Source organism: Pseudorca crassidens, chromosome 10 (assembly GCF_039906515.1).
Source record: "Pseudorca crassidens isolate mPseCra1 chromosome 10, mPseCra1.hap1, whole genome shotgun sequence".
NCBI classification, from domain to species: Eukaryota; Metazoa; Chordata; class Mammalia; order Artiodactyla; family Delphinidae; genus Pseudorca; species Pseudorca crassidens.
In genome coordinates this window covers 66,303,564-66,324,610 of record NC_090305.1, presented here as the reverse complement: position 1 = coordinate 66,324,610, position 21,047 = coordinate 66,303,564, and the positions used below count along the sequence as shown (strand labels likewise).

Sequence of the window (21,047 nt, the reverse complement as noted above, 5' to 3'; positions counted from 1 at the left end):
CGATCCCTGGTTGGGGAACTAGATCCCGCATGCATGCTGCAGCTAAGAGTTCACATGCTGCAACCAAGGAGTCTGCGTGCTGCAACTAAGAGTCTACGTGCCACAACTAAGAGCCCGCATGCTGCAACTAAGACCTGGCACAGCCAAAATAGATAGATAACTAGAAAGAGAGAAACGCGTTGTAGCAAAATGGCTGGTGTCTTGGTCGCCTTGGGTGGGCTGTAACCAGTCACTGTAGACGGGGTGGCTTAAACAACAGGCATTTATTTCTCACACTTCTGGAGGCTGGGAAGTCCAAGATCAAGGTGCCAGCAGGTCTGGTGTCTGGTGAAAGCCTCCAGATGTCCATCTTCTCCTTGTATTCTCACAGGGGAAGAGCAGAGAAAGAGCAAGCTCTCCTGTCTCTTTTATAAGGGCACTAATGCCAGTCATGAGGGCTCCACCCTCATGACCTAATTACCTCCCAAAGGCCTCACCTCCAAATACATTGGAGTTAGGATTTCACATTGGGGCTACATTGGGGTTAGGATTTCAACAAATGAATGGGAGGCGGGTGGTGGTGGTCACATTCAGTTCACAATAGCTGGTGAACAAATATCTGTGCATCTGTGGATGAAACCTTCCACTCAACTGGAAAAAGAAGGGAGCCGCTGGAAAGTGTGGTGTGGAGAAGTGCTTCTGCTGCACGTGTAGGGGAAGCAGGAACTTCTGTGACTGTATTGTCTGTATTCCTGAAGGCACCCTATGTGCAAACAGAGAGCCACTCAGGCTTACCCAGCAATGAAGGGAAGTGCTGGCAGATTCCTGGGGTTGATCACAGGAGAGGAGGAATCGCCAAGCATCTGGCCCTGGGAAAGATGTGACCTGGGGCAGTTCTGTGTTGGGACAGCCTCCCCCCGCACCCCCCACCAGGCAGTTATTGCTACTCTCTCCAGGTCACTGCCTGCTGCTCTGGGGCCCAGTCATGGTCATCATCTCTGGGAGCAGGATCTGACTGGCTCACCTGGGTATCATACACCCAGACTTCAGTGTAGGCAAGTCGCTTCTCTAATTTGTGTCCACTGCAGTGCCCTTGAAAGACCACCAAAGGCTGGCAGGGGGGCTCTCTAACTGATATGACTGCCCCGAGCCCAGTGCTCAACACTGACATCACAGTAATGGTGACAGTGCACCCCCTGTGTGGAGCGATGGAAGAGCTTGCCGCATTCATGAGGTGTCTCCCCAGGGAATCACACCTGCAGCTCAAGAGGCCTCCAGATGTAACAACCAATTTGAAGAAAATACAGGGTACAGAGAAACGTGTTAAATGGCACCCCAGGATGCAGTCATTTAACTGAAAGTACAGAAGTAGAGCCAGACATTGAGGGGCATTTAAAATATTAGAGAGATGGCATTTTAAGTTAGTAGGAAAATTATTTAACAAATGGTCTTGGGATGATTGTGTGCCCCCTGGGGGGGGGATGTCTTAGATCCCCTCGTCACTCCATACTCCAAGATAAATCCCAGAGAGAGCAGTAAAAATTATATTAAAAAAAATGAAGCCAAGAAAACACGGAGTCTTTTGCAATCTCAGAGTGGGAAAGGCTTTTCTGAACATGCCACAAAACCCAGAATCCAAAGAAAAAGTAAGTTCACTTGCATACAAATAAAATTTTTCTGAATGGCAAACAACAACAATAGCTAAAATTCTCTGAGTGGCCGTCATGGGACAGTTAGTACATGTCACATATTGCCATATGCCAGTTAATGTATTTATTTACTCCTTAGAACAATCTGTGGGGTTGGTATTATCCCTATTTCACAGACGGAGAAAGTGAGGCACAGAGAGCTTAAGTAAGTTGCCCAAGATCATAAAGTGAAAAGAACCAAGGTGTAGTATATTGTACTAGCATTTGTGTAAAAGTAGGAGATAGGGATGCAGAATTTGCTTATATATGCAGGAAATATCTCCTGAATGATAAGAATCTGGTAACTTCATTGCCTCTAGGATAGGAAACTGGGGAACTGGAGATAGGAGTGGGAAGGAGACTTTTAAATTATTCCCTTTGGTACCTGCAAACTAGAGCAAGAGGAGAGACAGGGAAGTTACAAAACCAGATCCAAGAATTCAGAGAGCCTGGGGCCTTGTCTGCAGGTGCAGACGTGTCCCCACGCCTCCACGACCTGCACTCAGGACAGTGATGCTGGACAGTAAGGAATAAGTACATACTGTTCAGCGTAATCTACTTAAGGAGGCATAGATACAAGCAGAGGTGGTAGACAGGCTCTCCTTATAAAATGGCCATGATAAAAACACTGGCACTAAAAGCAGAGAGCTTTAGATGTCTGGAAATAACTCTGCTTCCATGGAAACCTCATTCCCTGGGGCCCATGTGATCCTTGGCTTTTCTCACCCTACCGCCTCTGGTTTGTGATGCCTGCTCCTTCCCTGAGTCTCTCCTTTTGTCCTACAGACAGACTTTTTCTGAAAAGCAAAGCTGATGGGGTCTAATGGTGTCAGGGGTTTCCTGTGGCCAGCAGAAAGGAATCCACACCTGAAAGCTGGACACAGACATTTCACACAGTAGGCACTCAGTAAATGTTGAATTAATGAGTAATTGGGGAATGTGGAATCATAAATAGCTAATGCACTTGGGTAGTATTTTGGGGAGACTCCTGGCTCCCCATCACCTTGTGTTTTGCTTCTGCTCAAAGGCAGGGCAGAGGGTTTGCCCAGGGGAAGCCTGGCGGGGACACTTCCTGGTCCTGCCCTCTCTGTACTGGCCACCACTCCTGACCTCCCTTGGGAGGAATGCCCACTCCCCCCACACTCGCATAGTCTGTATATCTGTCTATCCATCTATACCTATCTCATTGGCTGTGCCACTTGAGGCCCCTGTCCTGTGCCTTGCTCTCGGTCACCTCTGCACACTTGTTCCCTCTCCCATGACCACCTAAGGAGCTTCTCGGCAGCCCTTGCTCAAGTACACATTGCCTCCTTCAGGCTCCCTTCCTTGGGCACTTGTACTCGGGCTGGGAGAGCTCACTCTCCTCCCTGTACCTCATTCACAGGGCGCTCTTCAAACACCAGGTCACTTTGTTTATTTGCTTGCCTTTCTCTCTTAACAGTGAATCTTGTGAGGACAGACTCCCGTTCGTGGAATGGTTGTTGTCTCGCACGTAGTAGGCCCTCCACAAGTGTTTGTTGAATGAATGAATGTTGAGCTGCAGACGGTTAATGCACAGCTGAATGGTACTAGAGAGACCTCCCTCACTTACCATTTCCCCAGGTTTCTGCTTCTGCTCCACGGAGGGCAGAGCCTCTGCCCAAGTCCCCTCTCCCTCTCAGGGGAGGGCTGACGGGGACACTTGCCATCCCTCTCCCACCCCTGACTGTCCCAGCTTCCATGGGAGGAGAGTGGGCCAAGGGTCTTTTGATTGCTCCCCTTTCCCCGGGCTCACCTGGGGGTGAGGTCCCAGATCTCGATGGAGGACAGTGGTGAGAAACCCCATTGCCTTCCTGCCTAAGCCACATCTGCCCATGTTGCTTTGCCAGAGCTCATTGTACATTCAGTACTTACCGAGTTCTTGATTCTCCTTGTGGGTAAGCTTCTGTCAGAATCCCAGAGGCAGGGGAGGGGAGCTGGCCTGCCACCCACACCTCCATCTCCCATTTTGCTTTGAGCTACAGGGTCTGCATCCGGCCAGAATTACATTATCAGGTTAATTACCCTTGAAAGGCTTTTCAAAGGAGATCCATAAGGTCGAATGGATTGAACACAATGCCATAAAGTTGGGAGGCCCTCTCCATCTATTACTGTAAATCCACGGTGTTTGATTTCACACCCAAAGAGCCCTCTCAGGTCTGCAGTGCTTCTATTCCACTACAGAAAGTGAGCTGGATCGCCCACCATGTTGAAGAGCATTCTTCGCGTTGGGGGGGGGGGCCCTAGTGTAAAGAGCAAACAGCCATTATTAGGAAAGCAGCCGACAGTTACAAGAGGGTCTTTCTGTGCGCCAGGTACTGTGCTAAGCCATTAACGTGTAATTTCTGTTTAATCCTCTGAACCAATCTGTGAGGTAGGTATTATTATTAGCCCCATATTACAGATGAGGAAACAGGCTTAGAAACATGTAGTAATGTGCCTAGGAATTTAAACGTAGGAATCCCTGATGCCAATCCAGGTGTTACTGATATTTACGAGTATCTGTTGTATGCCAGACTTGCACTGTCCATTAATATAGCCATTGGCCATATTAAAATTAAATTAATTAAAATAATAAACCTAGTTCCACAGTCACATTAGCCACATTTTGCAGTAGTCTGGTGGCCGCTGTATTGGACAGTGCAGATACAGAGCGTTTTCATCATTACAGAAAATCCTGCTGGACAGTGCTGGTCTAGACACCATATCCCAGCATAATTCACTGGTGGATGTTAACAGTGCCCCAAATTACAGGAAAGGAATCTGAGATCCAGGGTCTTTAAGTCACTTCCACAAGCTCCCACAGTCTCAAGGCTGGAGCTCAAGTCAGTCTGATTTTTTTTCCTTAAATATTTATTTATTTTTTTGGTTGCATTGGGTCTTAGTGGCAGCAGGCAGGGTCCTTAGTTGTGGCTTGCCGGCTTCCTAGTTGCATCATGTGGGCTCCTTGGTTGTGGCAGGTGGGCTCCTTACTTGTGGCATGCGAACTCTTAGTTGCAGCATGCATGTGGGATCTAGTTCCTGGACCATGGATCAAACCCGGGCCCCCTGCATTGGGAGCAAAGAGTCTTAACCATTGCACCACCAGGGAAGTCCCAGTCTGATTTTTAAATAGCTGCTCTTTCGTCTACCAGGGTCTACTTTGTACCCTGCATGAAGGAGTGAGTTAACCAATCAACAGAGCCCTGACTTGATTATATGTTACAAAAAGTCATAATTTTCTTAAAAGGAATTTTTGAAGAATATTAGGTAAGTGGCAGTAAACACAAGTAGAGGAACTTTAGACTAAATAGGAACAATTGCTGTTTTAAAACTGTTGATTTCTCTGCAGAATTATCATTGCCTCACCCAGGGTTGAAAGGGACTCCCAGAGTTATCTGGTTCTTTGGGTATAATGCTTTTTACTGGTCATGGTTAATGGTGGGGCTCACTGAAGGGAGGAGGAAACGGGGGGAGTATTCTTTTGCCAACAGAAGCAAAATCTATATTCACTTGTAAACCATCTCAGACAGACCTTTTGTACATGATGGACTTGTTCTCTGTTGAAATTGAAGCCGTCAAGCTCAGCATGGGCACCAGACATCCCACTTTTATTTACTTTTCACTTGGAATGGATGGGTCAAAACATAATCCAAAACCAGAAATGAAAGCGAAATATTTGGAGCCTCAAATACAGATATTTTATATTGCCAATTAAGTCTAGATTTACACGCTTTTAAAACCAGCTTGGGGGAAGACAGAGTCAATGCACTGTTATGAGAATTGAGGGTCTGAATCCAGAGTCTACCGGGCCCACATGCCACCCACTTCCAGGCCGGGCAGCATCCTCCTCAGACATCAGCCATCTCTCGAACCTGCTTTCGGTTCGACGGGCTGTAAGCAAGTGGTTTTCAAACTTGGTGACCCTTAGAATCACCCGGGGAATTTCTGAAAGTCATAACCACAGGCCTCATCGCAGACTGATCAAATCAGAATCCCAGAGATTGGCCACATCTGTAGGGATTGGCCCTGGGCAGCTGGGACCTTCCCTGCAGGCATCAGTGTGACCTCCACTGATGCTCCTCTTGTTCTTCACAAATAACAAGAATGAGTTGTGCATCATCCACCGCGAGCTGCCGTGGAAATACTTCTTGTCCACAACAGGAGTGGCGCCAGCAGAGACAGAGGTTAAACGGCTGAGTGTAAAAATGCCCCCTGTCTACATTCTTTGTGGTCAAGGATGGCTGCTGGCCGCCCTGTTGGTTTACTAAGTGGCCACAGGGGGACAGTATAGCCCAAGGTTCTTAATGGTTTTGAAGGGCTTCCCATTGAATTTAATGTGAAAAAGATGTTTAAGTGTGTGCTTTAAAAAACTAGTTAACCACTTTAAGAAAGGAGACAAAAATAAGTTCCTGAAACATGACAGAATCACAGTGACACAGAACTTATTCTCAAAGTAGTAACAATATGGAGCCAAATATAAGTAAGACTTGTAAATATGCTTACAACAAATTAAGGAAAATGGAAAATGTGGCACAATTATGACATATACATAATGTAATATATTAAAGTTTGACAGTATTTTGGAAAAATACAAGCAAGACTTTTATAGTGAATTTTATTTAATTGCAAAGGAGCTATGGAAATGCCTCTTTTTGCCTCTTCTGTCCACCCTCACCCCTGAGGGTTATAGGAGGTCTTCGCAAACCCTGAACTGTAGGTAAAAGATATGTTACCAGACTATGAGCCAGAGCAGTTAGGAAGTTCAGGACTTGTTCTCTGGCTCACTTCTCACTTCAGTGGTGTCTGATGTCTTCATTAGAAGGGTTAACATTTGAACGCTGATATTCATGTTGGGGAATCTGTCCTTCCTTCAGATAGAAAGTAAATGACTTATTAATTTAATCAGTAGAAATGCCAGTACGTTTTAGTTTAGTCAGAGCTGCTTTTACTGAGAACCCTTGGAATATATATGTCAACAGAATCTTAGCTTATGAATTTGCACATTATTGCTCCCTGCTAAGGACGTTTACCTTTTCTTTGACTTTCTCCATGCCACATACAACCCCGTCCTTGATGGGGCCTCTGAGTTGAGGCAGTGAATGGAGTCAGAACCTGCAGGCCATAATGAGTTCACACTTGTTTGTTGATCTAAGGGATGGGCAGAGAAGAGGTGGGCAGTGGAGGGGCCTGCAAAGCAAGGGGCATGGAGGATCCAGGCAAACGAGGAGTGAGCGTGGGGTATGCACCCTGGAAAGGCTGCAGACACGTTGGGTAGCTTTTTCTTCATGTTAACATTGGATTCATTTTTTTCAGAGGGAAAGAGGATAAGAAGTGCATGTGTATCAGCCATAAAAACTGACACTTTCCAGTCTCCCTATGGCAGCTGCCTTTGTCATATGGGGCAGGGCCTGCTTTCTCCCTGGCCCTTCCCTCTGCTCTAATCCCAGCCCTCTTCCAGGCTTCATTGGTTCATGCCTCCTTGTAGCCTATGAGATGGAAGGAAGTCTTTCAGGTATTGTTAGGGAGAAGCTGTCCTAAGGACCAGCTCCAGCTGTCCTTGTCTGCTGCTCATTTCACAGACCTGCATGTAGGACGCTGGCCAACTCTAGAGTCCACTCTGGAAGGGGAGAGGACAGCAGGGGGAAAACCAGTGTGAAGGTGCCCGGCCAGGTCACCTCCACATGGAGCACCTGTCCTCCTTGAGGGTGAGAGACACGTGCACAGAAGTTCACATGGGCACCGTTGCCATCGCTGAAATTACAGCCAAGTTTTGGGGAGAGACTTTAAATGAAAGAAAAGTAATCTTTATAGCCACCAACCTCTTCCTCCTGCATTATGTATCTGTAACTCAAGACTACAGATAAATGACCAGGTTATGACATTGTATGTCTTCACTTTCAAGCATAGACAGCTGGCATATGCTGAATCACACATTGATTTTTAAAAAAAAATATGTCAGTTCTTTTGCTTGAGCAGAATTAAATTTGAAATTTAAAAGTTTGCAGGGTCAGTTGTTCAGAATCACCACTCTGGGAAGTAGCATCTTTAAAAACAAATTATTCTGGCAATTTGATCCAGGGAGAAGGTTAACTTTTAAAAATAATTAGAAAAATAATTCTCAATATGTGTGTTTGTGTGTGTGTATGAAATTTTCCGAAACAGCTACACAAAATGCTCTCACAACTTTATGTGCTATTTTCTAAATGTAAACTTGGCTGAAAATACAAGAATACAACCAGTTATTTTACAGGGTTTTTATTAGATACATATTTTCTTCTAAGCAGTTTGTAACTTCCTATATATGTAAGAATGTCATACACATGTATATGTGTATGTATACATATATATATGTTTATATGTATATACACAAAGATACCAGAGTGTTGGAACTGATTCATAGGTGAGGGTCATGTGTTATATATGCACTCTCAGTAACCTTAAGGGCAAAAGAAAAGGTCCTTCCAGTCACTTCCCATTGATAGCCACAACCCTCAAGATTCCCATTTAAGAACTGCAGAAAAATCAGTAGTACCTCTTATTTTGACACCTTAATCTCCTGAGGGATTCTCACTCCTTTACATTTTCCCACCTAATCTTTACAACGATGGTCTTAGCTACCCCTGAATTCAAAACAATCTTAGGCATATACAAAATAACAGAAGTAGCAACTGCGAAAAATTTCGAATTCTCCCTTTGAAGTGAATAAGTCTCTTAGTGTTTGGATATGCTTTGTTTGGAGGTGGTGCCTGGAAGGTGTATCTAAAGCCTCCACACTCAGCCTGAAACACAGAGGTTAGTAGATTGCACGTTTTGTGGCTTATAAAGCTTGAGGCAGCCTGTTTCCAAATGAGTGTGTCCTTCTTCCCTTTGTCTATTGATAGCTAGATCCAGAAAACCGTAAATAGTGGTGCGCCTGAAACAGGCAGAAACAGTCATTCAGGCTTCCTGCAGCTCTTGGGGACCTCTTTACTCGGTGCTTATAAAGCTCTGGATTTTCATTAACTGTGTAATCAGTCCTCACCTAGATGTCATATCTGACCTAAAAGTGTTCCTGGACCTCAGGCTCGTGCGTTCGTAAATCTGGTGTTTCAGAGCCCCCTGGAGATGCCTCATGATTCGAGCCTGGATGGGACGGACAGCTCTGGGGGCGGAGCAGTCAGTGACAGGCAGCCCAGGGTCTGTGTGCCTAGGGCTTTGGTCAGCTCACAGACCACCAACTTTCTCTTCCACCAACTCCTGTTTTGACCTAAACCTCCTCCTCCTTCTTGGTGTCTCTTTCAGGGCATCTCTGATGCTCGCGTGGAATCTAGGGGTTCACTCTGACTGTTCTCGGCTCCTCACCGCCAAGCCAAATCCACCCCAACTGTTATTGCTGACTCTCATCCTAAACGCTGTGAGAATGCACCCCTCCTTCCCATCTCTTGCGCCTCGACCTAAGTGGAGCCTCCTCACTCGATCAGATTGTTTTGGTCTCCTTTCCCTGAATGCTCACCTTTCCAGGCCATCCTTTGGCTGTGGAATGAGCCTTCTGCAACACTGGCAAGGGCTCCCTGCTCTGCTCTTGGACTTTGATGAGCAGCGCTGTCCAGGTTCCTCATGCTCTCACCTCATCCTTCCTCCCCTGGGGCTCCCCCAACCAGAGCACATCTCCCCACAGCCAGTCTTTGCCAGTGCGGTGCCTGCAGCTCATCTTCCCTCTTCACCAACAGACCATCCACCTCCAATCCCTTCTCTGCGAAGAAGCCTTCCCAGCTCTCAGCAGGCCACAGGGCTCTCCCCTGGTGTGAATGTCTGTGGAACTTGTTAACCACACCTTGGAGGGGAGATCCCACATGGAAGTTGTCATTTCTTAACTGATCACGGGCATGTCTTTTCTCCCCATGGCAAGAGAAAGATATATTTTAAGCACATTTGCAACCTGGATGTTGCCCTACTCCGATAAGAAACTATACAGTACTTTCCTCAGTTCATTTTGTTATTCCCGTTCAGGTAACCGAACTCAGGAATTAGCAATTCTCTGAGGATTTTTTTTTTTTTTTATATTGAACTTTTGCAGTGAAGGGAGAGTTTGCCAATAAATTGATGTATGTGGAGGGGAGGTGAGAAGGTTGCTATTTCATCATGTGTTTTGGTTTGGCTTTCTAGAACTGATGAGCTTGAAATATCTAATATACTTAGAGCTGATGCCAAATAAATGGATGAAACTTAAACCCTCTATGACAGTAACTTCCTCTTTAAAAGAACCGCTCCTGCCCCTAATCTGCATATAAAAACTGAGTCAGGTCACAAGCCAACCGAGATTTCCTGCTCCCCTGTGGATCGTGTGTAAATGGAGCTCGTTCTCTCTGGAGCGTCTCCCTGGAAGACTGGACAGCCTTTGCAGAAGCATCTGGCAATGTGCTTTCGGAAGAACTGTAAGAGATAGCTTCGGAACTTCTCCCCGACGAAGGCGTAGATGATGGGGTTGATGCAGCAGTGTGTCATCCCCAGGGTCTCTGTCACCTGCATGGCTTGGTCCAGCCTATTAGAGTCACTGCAGTTATTCAGGCCAAAGAATTCCTGGAAGGTGCTCAGAAGAAGGACGATGTTGTAGGGAGCCCAGAAGAGAAAGTAGACAATCATGACGGCAAAGATGAGCCTCACGGCCTTGTGCTTCTTCTTCTCGTTGCGACACCGAAGCAGGGTTTTTAGGATTCCCGAGTAGCAGACGATCATGACAAGCAGTGGCAGCACCAGGCCCAAGATGACTATCTTTAAAGTTTGGAGGTTCTTCCAGAAATGATACCGACTGGATGGAAAATGAGGGCTGCATGTATAACGAGAACCCTCTTTCTGGGATTTGGTAAAGATGATTCCTGGGAGAGAGGCAAACACAGCCACCACCCAGGTGACCCCACTTGTCACCACCCCAGAGGTGACTGTCCTGGCTTTCAAAGCAAACACAGCATGGACGATAGCCAGGTACCTATCAATTGTCAAGAGGATGATGAAGAAGATTCCAGAGAAAAAGCCAATGAAATAGAAGCCCGTGAAAAACTGGCACGTTATATCTCCAAAGACCCACTGGTCTGCAGCATAGTGAGCCCAGAATGGGATGGTGATGATGAAAAGCAGGTCAGAGACGGCCAAGTTGAGCAGGTAGATGTCAGTCATGCTTTTCAGCTTTTTGCAGTTGATCAGGGTGAGGACGACCAGAATGTTACCCACAAAACCAAAGATGAACACCAGCGAGTAGAGCGGGGGCAGGAGCTGGGCTGCAGTTTGTCTCACATTGACTTTTTGGCAGGGCTCTGACATCCCATAATCAATGTCGTAGAGGGGACTTGATGTTTGATAATCCATTTTGCTCGACTCTGTGAATAAAGAAGAGATCTTTTTTAAAGTCCTAGAATGTCCTTAACAGTCCATCATGAATGCAAACTATCTTAAACACCAGTAGATTTTAAGAGTTGATACATAGATTTCTACATTTAACTGAAGTCCCTTTTTTGGTCAAACAGTGAACTTCTGTAGTAAGGGATGTTTGTTGCCTGCTTCTCTGCTTACTAGATGGAGAGTATCATCTCACCAAATAAAATCTGATGTTGCGTAGCCATGTGGAGTGAATGAAGCTGTGATAACAATGTCCAGAAACCGGGTCAGGCACCGTCCGACACTGTCTTACAATCTATTCTGAAGCTGCCATTCCCAGGAGTTAGCTTACACACAGCATCATTACGAGCGTGCTGGTGGTAATGAACAGTTCCCCAGGGTGCTCTGCCTGCCAAACATTGTTCCAAGCTTCACTTCCATTCATTCAGTTAATCCTCAAGGTGACCCAGTGAGGCGGGTCAGGTTATTGTCCCCATTTTACAAATAAGGGCCTCAGAGCACAGAGAGGTTGAGTAACTTCGCCAAAGACACACAGTGAGGAAGCAACTAGTTTTGAATGCAGGCAGCCTGTACTCTTATCCGTCGTGGTCCCCTATCTTTCACTCTTTGGTGAGAGAACTAAAAACAGGACTGTCAGCCTGGTGCCTCAGTGTAGTCAAAATGAAACAGGCTGATGCCTGAGTCCCCTGAGAAGGTCATAGGAACCAGCAGCCAGTTGTGAAATCCAGACTGCCATTCTCACATTTTCTCTGAAGTTTGTGTTTGTAGTTTCTGAGCTGCTATGGTTAAGAGCTCCCACACATACATAAAAGTGACCAAGTGGACAGTGTTTCATCTCCCATCATACATCCTGGGTTAGCTCAGTCCCTTCACGACCCACTGACTTGCCTGGTCTATTTAAGTTCCACTGCTTGATTGAGAGTTTTCCCTAATTAGTCCTTGTGAGTCTCAAACTCCTGGTACCTCAGATTAGGCAGCTGAGAGAAGCACACAGAAAATCTCACCTTTAAATTCTGAGCCAGAAAAAGAATCATACACTGAATATGCCATGAAACTTCATTTGATATTTGTAACTTGTTATTAATTTGGACAATTTTCAGGCTTCCTTCTTTTCTTGGCCAAAAAAAAAAAAGAAGACTTGGATGCAACTTCTGGTTAGGCGTCTGTTCAGAGGGCATCCTGATGAGGAGGTTTTAGTTCTCCTTACCAGAAGATCATCTCTGTCAAGGTTTTGGCCAATAATCATCATCTCTCTGAAAAATCTTTCTTATGAAAGGTGAGGGCTTTTAAAAATAATATTGCTCCCTTTAAAGTTTTTCATTCATAATCATGTTTTGTATCTTTGATGTTATCACAGTCTGAAACCATTCTGAAATCTAACTTTTTACTTAAAGATAATATTTTAAGATAGTTCAGCGAGCACCTGGTGTTTTTCTAGTGTCTTCCATGGTTTCCTGCAAAGGCTTTTTACTCATCACACAAGCTGAGCTAAGTAATAGGCAAAGTGGCTGAGAGGTGACTTACCGAGAGAGATTCTCGCAGGGGGACAGATGTCTTAGTTCCTCTGACCAGTTGAGCTGTGCAAATCAAACATACAGACAGCATAAAAGAAGGAAATGCACAGTTTCTTCTGAATTGGGGGCGGAGTTTTAATGAATAAGTATGTGGCAGTGCAGAAAATCATCAGAGAACAGTCTTTTTTTCTAAAAAAAAGAAAAATTGAGCTTGAAATAGACTAGAAAATAGATAGCTGGTCTGAAAGCTTATTCATGGGCTTCCCTGATTACACAGTTTCTTTTTGGTTCTCAGTTCATCCAACCACACAGTCTGTTAGAAAACAGAAAGAATTGAAGGGAAAACAGAAAGAATTGAAGGGTAATAGAACTAGAAGAACATTCATGTCCATCTAGTCAAAAGCCCTCATTTTACTGAAAGAAACTGCTGGCCAAGAAGCAAATGATTAGGAGGACTTAAGACCGCAGGGCTTATCAACGGGGAGGCTCAACGGGTGAGAGATTCTGACCCCCTTGCCGTTTGTCTTCCGTGAAAGCCAGCTGAAACCAGCTTTGAAGTGAAGGGAACATCTCACCTTAACCCCGTGCTCCCCTTTATCTGCTCTCCCCTCACCCCCCTTGCCTACCACGACTCACACACATATGCTCACCACCCAATACTGTTTTCCTCTGCAAACTAAAATAACTGGTTGCTTAAGGGTTTTTACTCTACCTCTACCTGTGAGCTAAACATGTTGCCCATCTTTCTCCAGATCAAGCATCTTGGGAGCATGTCATGAATTTTCACTCTCCCTATCCACTGTTTTGCAGCCCTCCAAGCCAGCAGGCATTCGTGAGTGCCTGTATTCTGCCAGGGATGTAGGCAGCAGAGTTCCTCACTCCAAGGATACAGTCTATCTGGAATTTCTGTGAGAATTTTTCAACACAAAACAGGCAACAAATGGCAGAAGAATAGGGTCAAGTTCAAGATTCGATTTCAATATTATATGCAGTCACCCCAGGCTTCCTTCGTGGTTGGTTACTTATCTATAAATCTTAATTGTAGACCACAAAACCAAGAACATAGTGGAGAGCCAGCGCCACAGAATAAGAAGCACTGGCTTGTGATCTGAGGAGACCCCAAACCTGTGGAAGTGGCCTCTACAGTCAGATTGCCTGAGCTCGAAGCCTCGCCCTACCCTCAGCTTTCTCATCTGTGGAGTGGGCTGAATAATGGTAGTTGCTTCATGGGTTTGTTGGGAGGATTACATGAGGCATCCATGTCCAGAATTTAGCACATAGTGTACACTCAATAAACATCAGACTCTTAGTTACTCATTCAGTGATCCTTTCTTAGAGAGATTTATTATATAAAATTCTAAAAAAATTCGTTCCCTGTGGGGTCCTTGTCTAGAGCATATTAGTATCAGCAAAATAGAAGCTGAAAGGGAGAAGCTAACCGCTGGTGCCATTAGGGATATGACTGCTGGGAAAAGCCAGAAAAGCACAGAAGGACCCAGCAGCTGGTAATCACAACCAGGACAGTGAGTTACGAAGATGTTCAAGTTCATACAAGAGGCAGCAGTTGAGAACTGGACTCTAGTCATGAGGCTGGACTTAACACCCAGCTTCACTCTTTACTACTTGATCTGTACAAGTTACTGAAACTCTCCAGACCTTAGTTTTCTTACCTGTAAAATGGGGGGAAAAAAAGCCCCAAACACAAACCTACTCGACAGATCTGTGGTTGAGATCAAATGACAGAACGAGTTGTAGAGTCTTTTGTAGGTACCGGCTCTCTGTGGGCTAGTTAAGCAGCGACGTACAAAGTATGCTTGAGAAAGCGTTCACAAAATGTGTAGCAAATAAACTAATACAGAATTTCACAGGAAATGGGGAATATAGTTTCGGCTGGTTGAAGAGAAGCCTTATGTTCAGTGGTAATACACTGGGTAGAACTCTCAGATGCTGCCAGACAAATGTTGCTTTTCTGTGTGTGGCATTGGTTGCCTTGTATTTTATTGATACTTCGCCATGTGGAGCTGGGGCTTTGCCCTGTGTTCTGTGGGTCTTGTCATCTGGGTGGCTGTGGAGTTGAGGGCACACTCACCCCCAGAGGGCAGCGTGGAGTAGTGGAGCAGGCTCGAAGTTGCCCATACTGGGCTGCTGGCTCGCTGTGTGCCCTTGGCAAGATACTTCCCCTCTCTGAGCTTCTGTTTCCCCATTCTGTGAAATGATGTGCTAGACTTGGGGTCCCCAAGGGACCTCTCCCCTTAAATACAAAATGACTCCATGGCCAAGTTGGTTTGGAAAATACCACATTTGGGCAATACAGGGTGAGGATTCACAGGCTGAAACAAGGAAGCACAGCTTAGCAGGGTGCGTGACCCCCTTTTAGGGGGACATTCAGGTCACCTCTTGGGGTAGGGGTTCATCCCAGGGATGCACAAGGAAGGGAGGACCCATGGGAACGTCTCTCTCTACGTTCGGCTCTCTGCATAACATGATATGTGGGACTTTTCCTGTTGTCCCGTGTTGTCCCATAGCAACAGTAAACCAGCAGTGTATCATGCTGTGCCTTAGTTTTGCCATCTCCGCTTCTTTTTTTACCTTGGCCCTCCCAGTTTCCCAGTTTGCAGGGCTCTGGTTCTGTTATGTATGGCCTTCAGACTCCCCATGAGAAATGATCTTTTGACTGGTTTGCTGCTCTGGACTTGATGCCCAGCCCTCCTTGTGGGGTGCTGGCCAGGCTTCCAGTAGCTGCTCCACTTTGAGTCATTACACCCGAGTTCCGAGGGCTGCTTTTCTCTCTGGACTCACAGCTTCATCCACAAGATGGGGAGGACATTGAATTTCTTCCTTGGGTTCAAAGGGCCAACTGCATGAGCTCAATGAGCTGAAACCCTGACACACAGCAGCTCACACGAACAGACAGGGGCTCACGCTGACTCTAGGTCAATGTCAACAGTGAGACGGACTGAAAAAATAGCAAGTGAATCTTTTCGTTTTTAAAACAGGTGTCTAACTCTAAAACCAACACGTGCTTATTGTGTCAAGTTAGGAAAAACAGAAAAATAGAAAGTACGGAAAAAATTAGACATTCTCACAATCTCAAAACAGTCCCTCTTAACACATGATGTGTTTTAATCCACACCTTTTCCCATGCATACTTTCTGATTAATTGTTCTCACACACATTCCAGTTCTTTATGCTGCTTTTTTTTTTGCTAAAGATTACAGTATAGGCATGTCCTTATGTTATTAAAAATTCTTTATAAATGCAGCTCTTTAATTATTATTTTTATTGAGGTATAACTTACGTGCAGCAAAGCGCACTAGACCCAGGTGTACATCTTGGTGAAGTTTTGATACGCATACACCCTGTAGCCAGATGATAGGGAGTAGCCTTGTCACCCCAGAAAGTGCCCTTGTACCCCACCCAGCGGCAGGGGCCACTCTGACTTCTGTGCATGGATTAGATGTGCCTCTTCTTTAACTTCATATAAATGGCATCACAGACTCTGTCCTCTTTCTGGTTTCTTTCGTTCAACAGAATGCCGTAACTATATGTGACAGAGCTCTGTTAATAGGCGGTTGAGCCCTTTCCCTGGTTCACTCACATGGACAGCATGTTTTGAGTGTTGCTGTCAGTGCTCTGGTATCTCCACCAAGGAGGAAGCTCCCAGTGTCCCCAAAGCCCCCTTCACCAGGAGAGCCAGAGAATCCCCACGGTCCTCGAAGAAGTAGGAAGAATCCCTCCCCCCCTCCAACCAGTGTTACATTTTGCACTCATGTGCCTCAGCAGTGATGCTGGGGTCTCATGACTTCCAGTGTCCCTTCACCTTCTACCCCAGACACCCTTTGTGGCAAGCGGGGCTGGGAGGCCACCATGCTGTTCTCTCCACTCCCACTGTGTCTGTTCGCTAGACCCTTCCCAGTATGACCCCTTTTCCCAGACCATGCACCACGTCCCCCTCACCCTGTGCAAATCATCAAACCAAGTAGACATTTACAGGCTGTCCACCTCATCGCTTTATTAGATAATGTCCAGACCTGGTGGAAACCCCTTAACTCTGCTGGGAAGTCTGCTGTATGCATTTTGGGTATTTCTTTCAGATCACTACCCAGACATGGCGCTGATGTAACCTTATGTGCGGTAACAGAAGTCTAAGGTGCTGATTAAGGTGTATACTAGACCCTCTGTGGTCTTCAGTGGGTCAGGTCATACCTGCAGCTATGTGTTCGGCTCTCTACATAACATGATATGTGGGACTTTTCCTGTTGTCCCAGAGCTGGCAACTATGTATGGCCTGAGGCTGAGGGCAAAGAGGTGTTGAGTACCCGGAAGTTCTACAAAAAAACCACTGACACCTAGGATCACACACCTCCCCCAGGCCTTACTAAGAGTAACAGAATCAGCCCTGTGCCCCTAGTCACCATGACAACCCTTCTCACCCCATCCTGTGTAAGGAGACAAGTTTGGGCAGGAAAGGGTTATAGAAGTGGGTGGGGTTGATGGGAAGGAGGGTGGGGTTCCTCTCCCCAAAGCCAGAGGAGGGGCCTCTGAAAGAACCATGTGAGGAATGGGGGCTTGCGGGAAGGGGAGGCCAGTGCCTCATTCCTGGGTGGGGCATCCACTGGGCAGCAAACCAGCTGAGCAGGGAAGAGGAGATTGGAGACAGGTGATGGTGGAGATGGTGTGGCCGTGAGGCAGCAAGGATATCCCAAGGATGTCAAGTTATAAACATGGTGCTAGACAGGTGGAGTCTGGAGAAATTTCCAATCTCAGTCACTCACCACACCCAGGGCCAGCCTTCCCCTGAATTCATGGGCTGCCTCGTAGAGGTCAGCTCACCAGCCCAGGCACCTCTTCGCTCGTGTTGAGTTTCTTCTTGGCAGCCCTTGGTGGCCTTTGCTGCTGGCTAATCTCACCTGAGGCCATTTCAGTTTGTCAGGGAAATTTTTTTTCTTTAATTTTATTTATTTATTTATTTTTGGCTGTGTTGGGTCTTCGTTTCTGTGCGTGGGCTTTCTCTAGTTGCGGTGAGCGGGGGCCACTCTTCATTGCGGTGCGTGGGCCTCTCACTGTCGTGACCTCTCTTCTTGTGGAGCACAAGCTCCAGACGCGCAGGCTCAGTAGTTGTGGCTCACAGGCCTAGTTGCTCCGCGGCATGTGGGATCTTCCCAGACCAGGGCTCGAACCCATGTCCCCTGCATTGGCAGGCAGATTCCCAACCACTGTGCCACCAGGGAAGCCCCATCAGGGAAATTAAAAAAAATTTTTTAAAAATATTTATTTGGTTGCATCAGGTCTTAGTTGCAGCAGGCGGGCTCCTTAGTTGCAGCTCGAGGGCTCCTTAGTTGTGGCTTGCGGGCTCCTTAGTTGGGCATGCAAACTCTTAGTTGTGGCATGCATGTGGGATCTAGTCCCCGGACCAGGGATCGAACCCAGGCCCCCTGCCTTGGGAGAGCGGAGTCTTAACCACTGTGCCACCAGGGAATTCCCAGGGAAATTTTAATAATGAGAAAAAGTGAAAGTGGAAAGATAGGGTCTTGATGGCTTACTCCCAGGAGGCTGCAGGGCCTCTCTGAAAAAGTGCTCCAACAGCCCCAGTTGCCACAGATCGAAGAGGTTGGTATGGGGTGGACTGTGTCAAGCCCCAGCTCCACCAAAAGTCTTAAGATACCCATCGCCTGGAATGATCATCTTTCCTGACATTTGCTTAACTCAGCCCACTTCGAACGTTCTCCCTAGAATAAAGGAGACTTGAGGTTTCTTCCACTTCTAGATATGGAGATAGTTGGCAACTTTCAAGTGGCAGTTTCTTTGGTGGCAATAAAATCCTACTGTAGCTATTATAACTGTGATGCAGGACTGTCACCGGGTTAGTCACCTTCTCCTCGGGGCTGTCAACAAACTACACGTGCACCTCTGTTTCTGTGCTTTGCACAGTGCATTGTGATTATTAATACTCTGTTCTCCCCCGCGCCTCCCCATCAGCCATCCCTGGACTAGGAAGTCTAAGAGCATGGGAATAACATATCCGTCGTTATGAACCCGCGCCAGTCTGGCACACGGTAGATCCTCAGGTGTGCTTGTCACAGTGAATCTCATGATGGAAAAACAAATAGACACTTTTCCAAATTTTACCTCTGAGGGCACCAGCTGCCTTATGCATCTGTTACCTTTTCTGCTTCTCAGCAGGCAACCCCCACGAGTCAGGGGCGTACCACAGTGAACATGGACCTCTTACTCCTGTGACCTGGGGCCGCTTTGTGGCCGGGGCCCTGGCTCTGCTCTCTGCGTCTTCCCGCTCACTCACCAGGCACCTGGGCTGAACTTGTGTTCTGGGACGGCCTTCCTGTGGCTGAGCAGGGAGAGCCAGAGGCTCTACCCAGTCACTCGACACTGTCAGTTCTGCTCACTTTCTGTTGGCCGAGCCGGCTGTGGCTTGGGGGTGGGGGTCCCTCTTGAAGGGCGCGCCGCAAGTCACACGGCAAGGACTAGCATGTGTAATGACAGGGGGAAGGGAGTGAAAAGCTGTGAACCATAAGACAGTCTGTCGTACTACAGCATAACAAAGCAGGCAGTTTAAAGACTTTTATTGTGGTAGGAATACAGTATGAGATTTACCCTTTTAACAGATCTTTAAGTGTACAATACAGTATTGTAGGCACACTGTTGTAAAACATATTTAGAACTTACTCATCCTGTATAACTGAAATTCTATGCATGTTGATAAATGGATAAAGAAAATAGGGTTAATACATCTAAGGAATCTTATTTCACCTTAAGAAAGAGAGAAATCCTGCAATATGCAACAACATGGATGTACCTGGAGGACAGGATGCCAAGTGAAATAAGTCAATCACAGAAAGATAAGAACTGCATAATTCCACTTATATGAGGAATCTAAAATCATCGTACTCATAGATGGAAAGAATAGGATGGTGGTTGTCAGAGTTTTGGGAGAAGAAGGACAGGGTAGTTGGCAATCAGACAGTTTTTCTTTTAAAACAATATAATTAAGAGTATTGATTCATTTTCCAAGTCACAGTTTTTTTTTTGTTTTTTTTTTTTTTGCAGTACGCGGGCCTCTCACTGCTGTGGCCTCTCCCGTTGCGGAGCAGAGGCTCCGGACGCGCAGGCCCAGCGGCCATGGCTCACGGGCCCAGCCGCTCCGCGGCATGCGGGATACCCCTGGACTGGGGCATGAACCCGCGTCCCCTGCATCGGCAGGCAGACCCCCAGCCACTGCGCCACCAGGGAAGCCCCAAGTCATAGTTTTTTAAAACAATATTTATGTTTCATCATCATCAAAACAAAATTTAATGCATTCATTAGGATAATATAAATATCTGCAGGTGAAGCACCACCCCCCTCCCTTGCAACACACACACATCTTTCTGAAACCTTCTTTAGCCATGAGGCAAGAAAGTAAACCCATAGTAACTTCCAGCTCCCCAGTTGCCAGGTTCCAGGAGCCTTGTGTTTCTTGCCTGCATCAGATAGGAAATGCACTAACATATATTTGTATTCTTAGCTCAGCCAAGATGAAAATCTCTGCTTATTTAAGTGAGCTTCTCCAATTCCTCTCCTTTACAAATAGGATTTAAAAGCTTTGATTAGGAGTCAGCTTGAATTAGAAGTTCCCACCGGCCAAAGAGGGGACCATTTGAGCATCAATAAGGACACTGGCAAGGCATGAAGCATTCAAATAGGATTAAATCCACGACTTCCTAGACTTCCTAACAAGGCAAAAGAGATTTTTGGTAGCAAGTCAGAGAGAATAAAGACAGTTGAGATGACAGTTGTGGATCCGACTGAGATTATTTAGATGCTCCATCACCGTAAGCTAGTAAATCCACAGATCAGAGACCTCCAACTCCCTAATCAACATTTATTTATGAACCGGTGGTCTCCCAGACATACCACGTGCTCCACCAACACCAGAATTGTCTCTATAACTAATACAGTATTTTTAGGCATGGCATAATAGTAACTCTTAAAGTGGTACTTTACCACAATTGCAAGTTGCAGTTTTCAGCTTTAATTTTTACTTTACATTGAAAAAAGTGTGTGTGTGTGTATATCTGAACTCTTTGCCTGTATGCAAAAATGAGGTGCTGGAAGGTAATTTGGAAGACTTTTTTTTCCACCCTATCTAGCGTCTTCCTCATCTAGGCCTGCCCTGCCTGGTAATAGACCCTGAGGTTACAGGCCGATGTTTGATTTCCAAGACAGGCCCCTTCTCTGCTCTGAGCACATACCCCAGTATCCTCACCAATTGTCTTCCCTCTCCAGGGCCCAACAGGGGGTTCTTGTTGCACAGTTTCCTTCACATTCTCCCCAAAGCTGCTCTCCTGGACCGCTACAAACCGGCTTTTGGAGTGGGGTAATCCTCCAGGCAGAGTTATGTGATAAAGGCTGCAGGGGGACAGGTGGGCAGCGGCAGCAGGAAAGCAGGAAGAGCCACAAGGAAACAGACACCATCAGATCCAGAGACATGAGGCCT

General features: G+C 46.3%; 1 protein-coding gene across 1 annotated transcript; it reads right to left on the bottom strand.

Annotated features, from left to right (window-relative positions):
• Positions 1 to 7,920: 7,920 nt before the first annotated feature.
• LOC137232350 (C-C chemokine receptor type 5) lies at positions 7,921 to 12,704 on the bottom strand. The gene is made up of 2 exons (XM_067754116.1): positions 12,564 to 12,704; positions 7,921 to 11,020 (listed from the first exon to the last, which is right to left on the bottom strand). The coding sequence occupies exon 2, from the start codon at positions 11,007 to 11,009 to the stop codon at positions 9,951 to 9,953; it is 1,059 nt and encodes a 352-aa protein (XP_067610217.1). The 5' UTR covers positions 11,010 to 11,020; positions 12,564 to 12,704; the 3' UTR covers positions 7,921 to 9,950.
• Positions 12,705 to 21,047: the final 8,343 nt, after the last annotated feature.

What these genes read in the sequence shown, in the direction of transcription:
- LOC137232350 (XM_067754116.1), bottom strand. Translation starts at nt 11,009, where the DNA reads ATGGATTATCAAACATCAAGTCCCCTCTACGACATTGATTATGGGATG.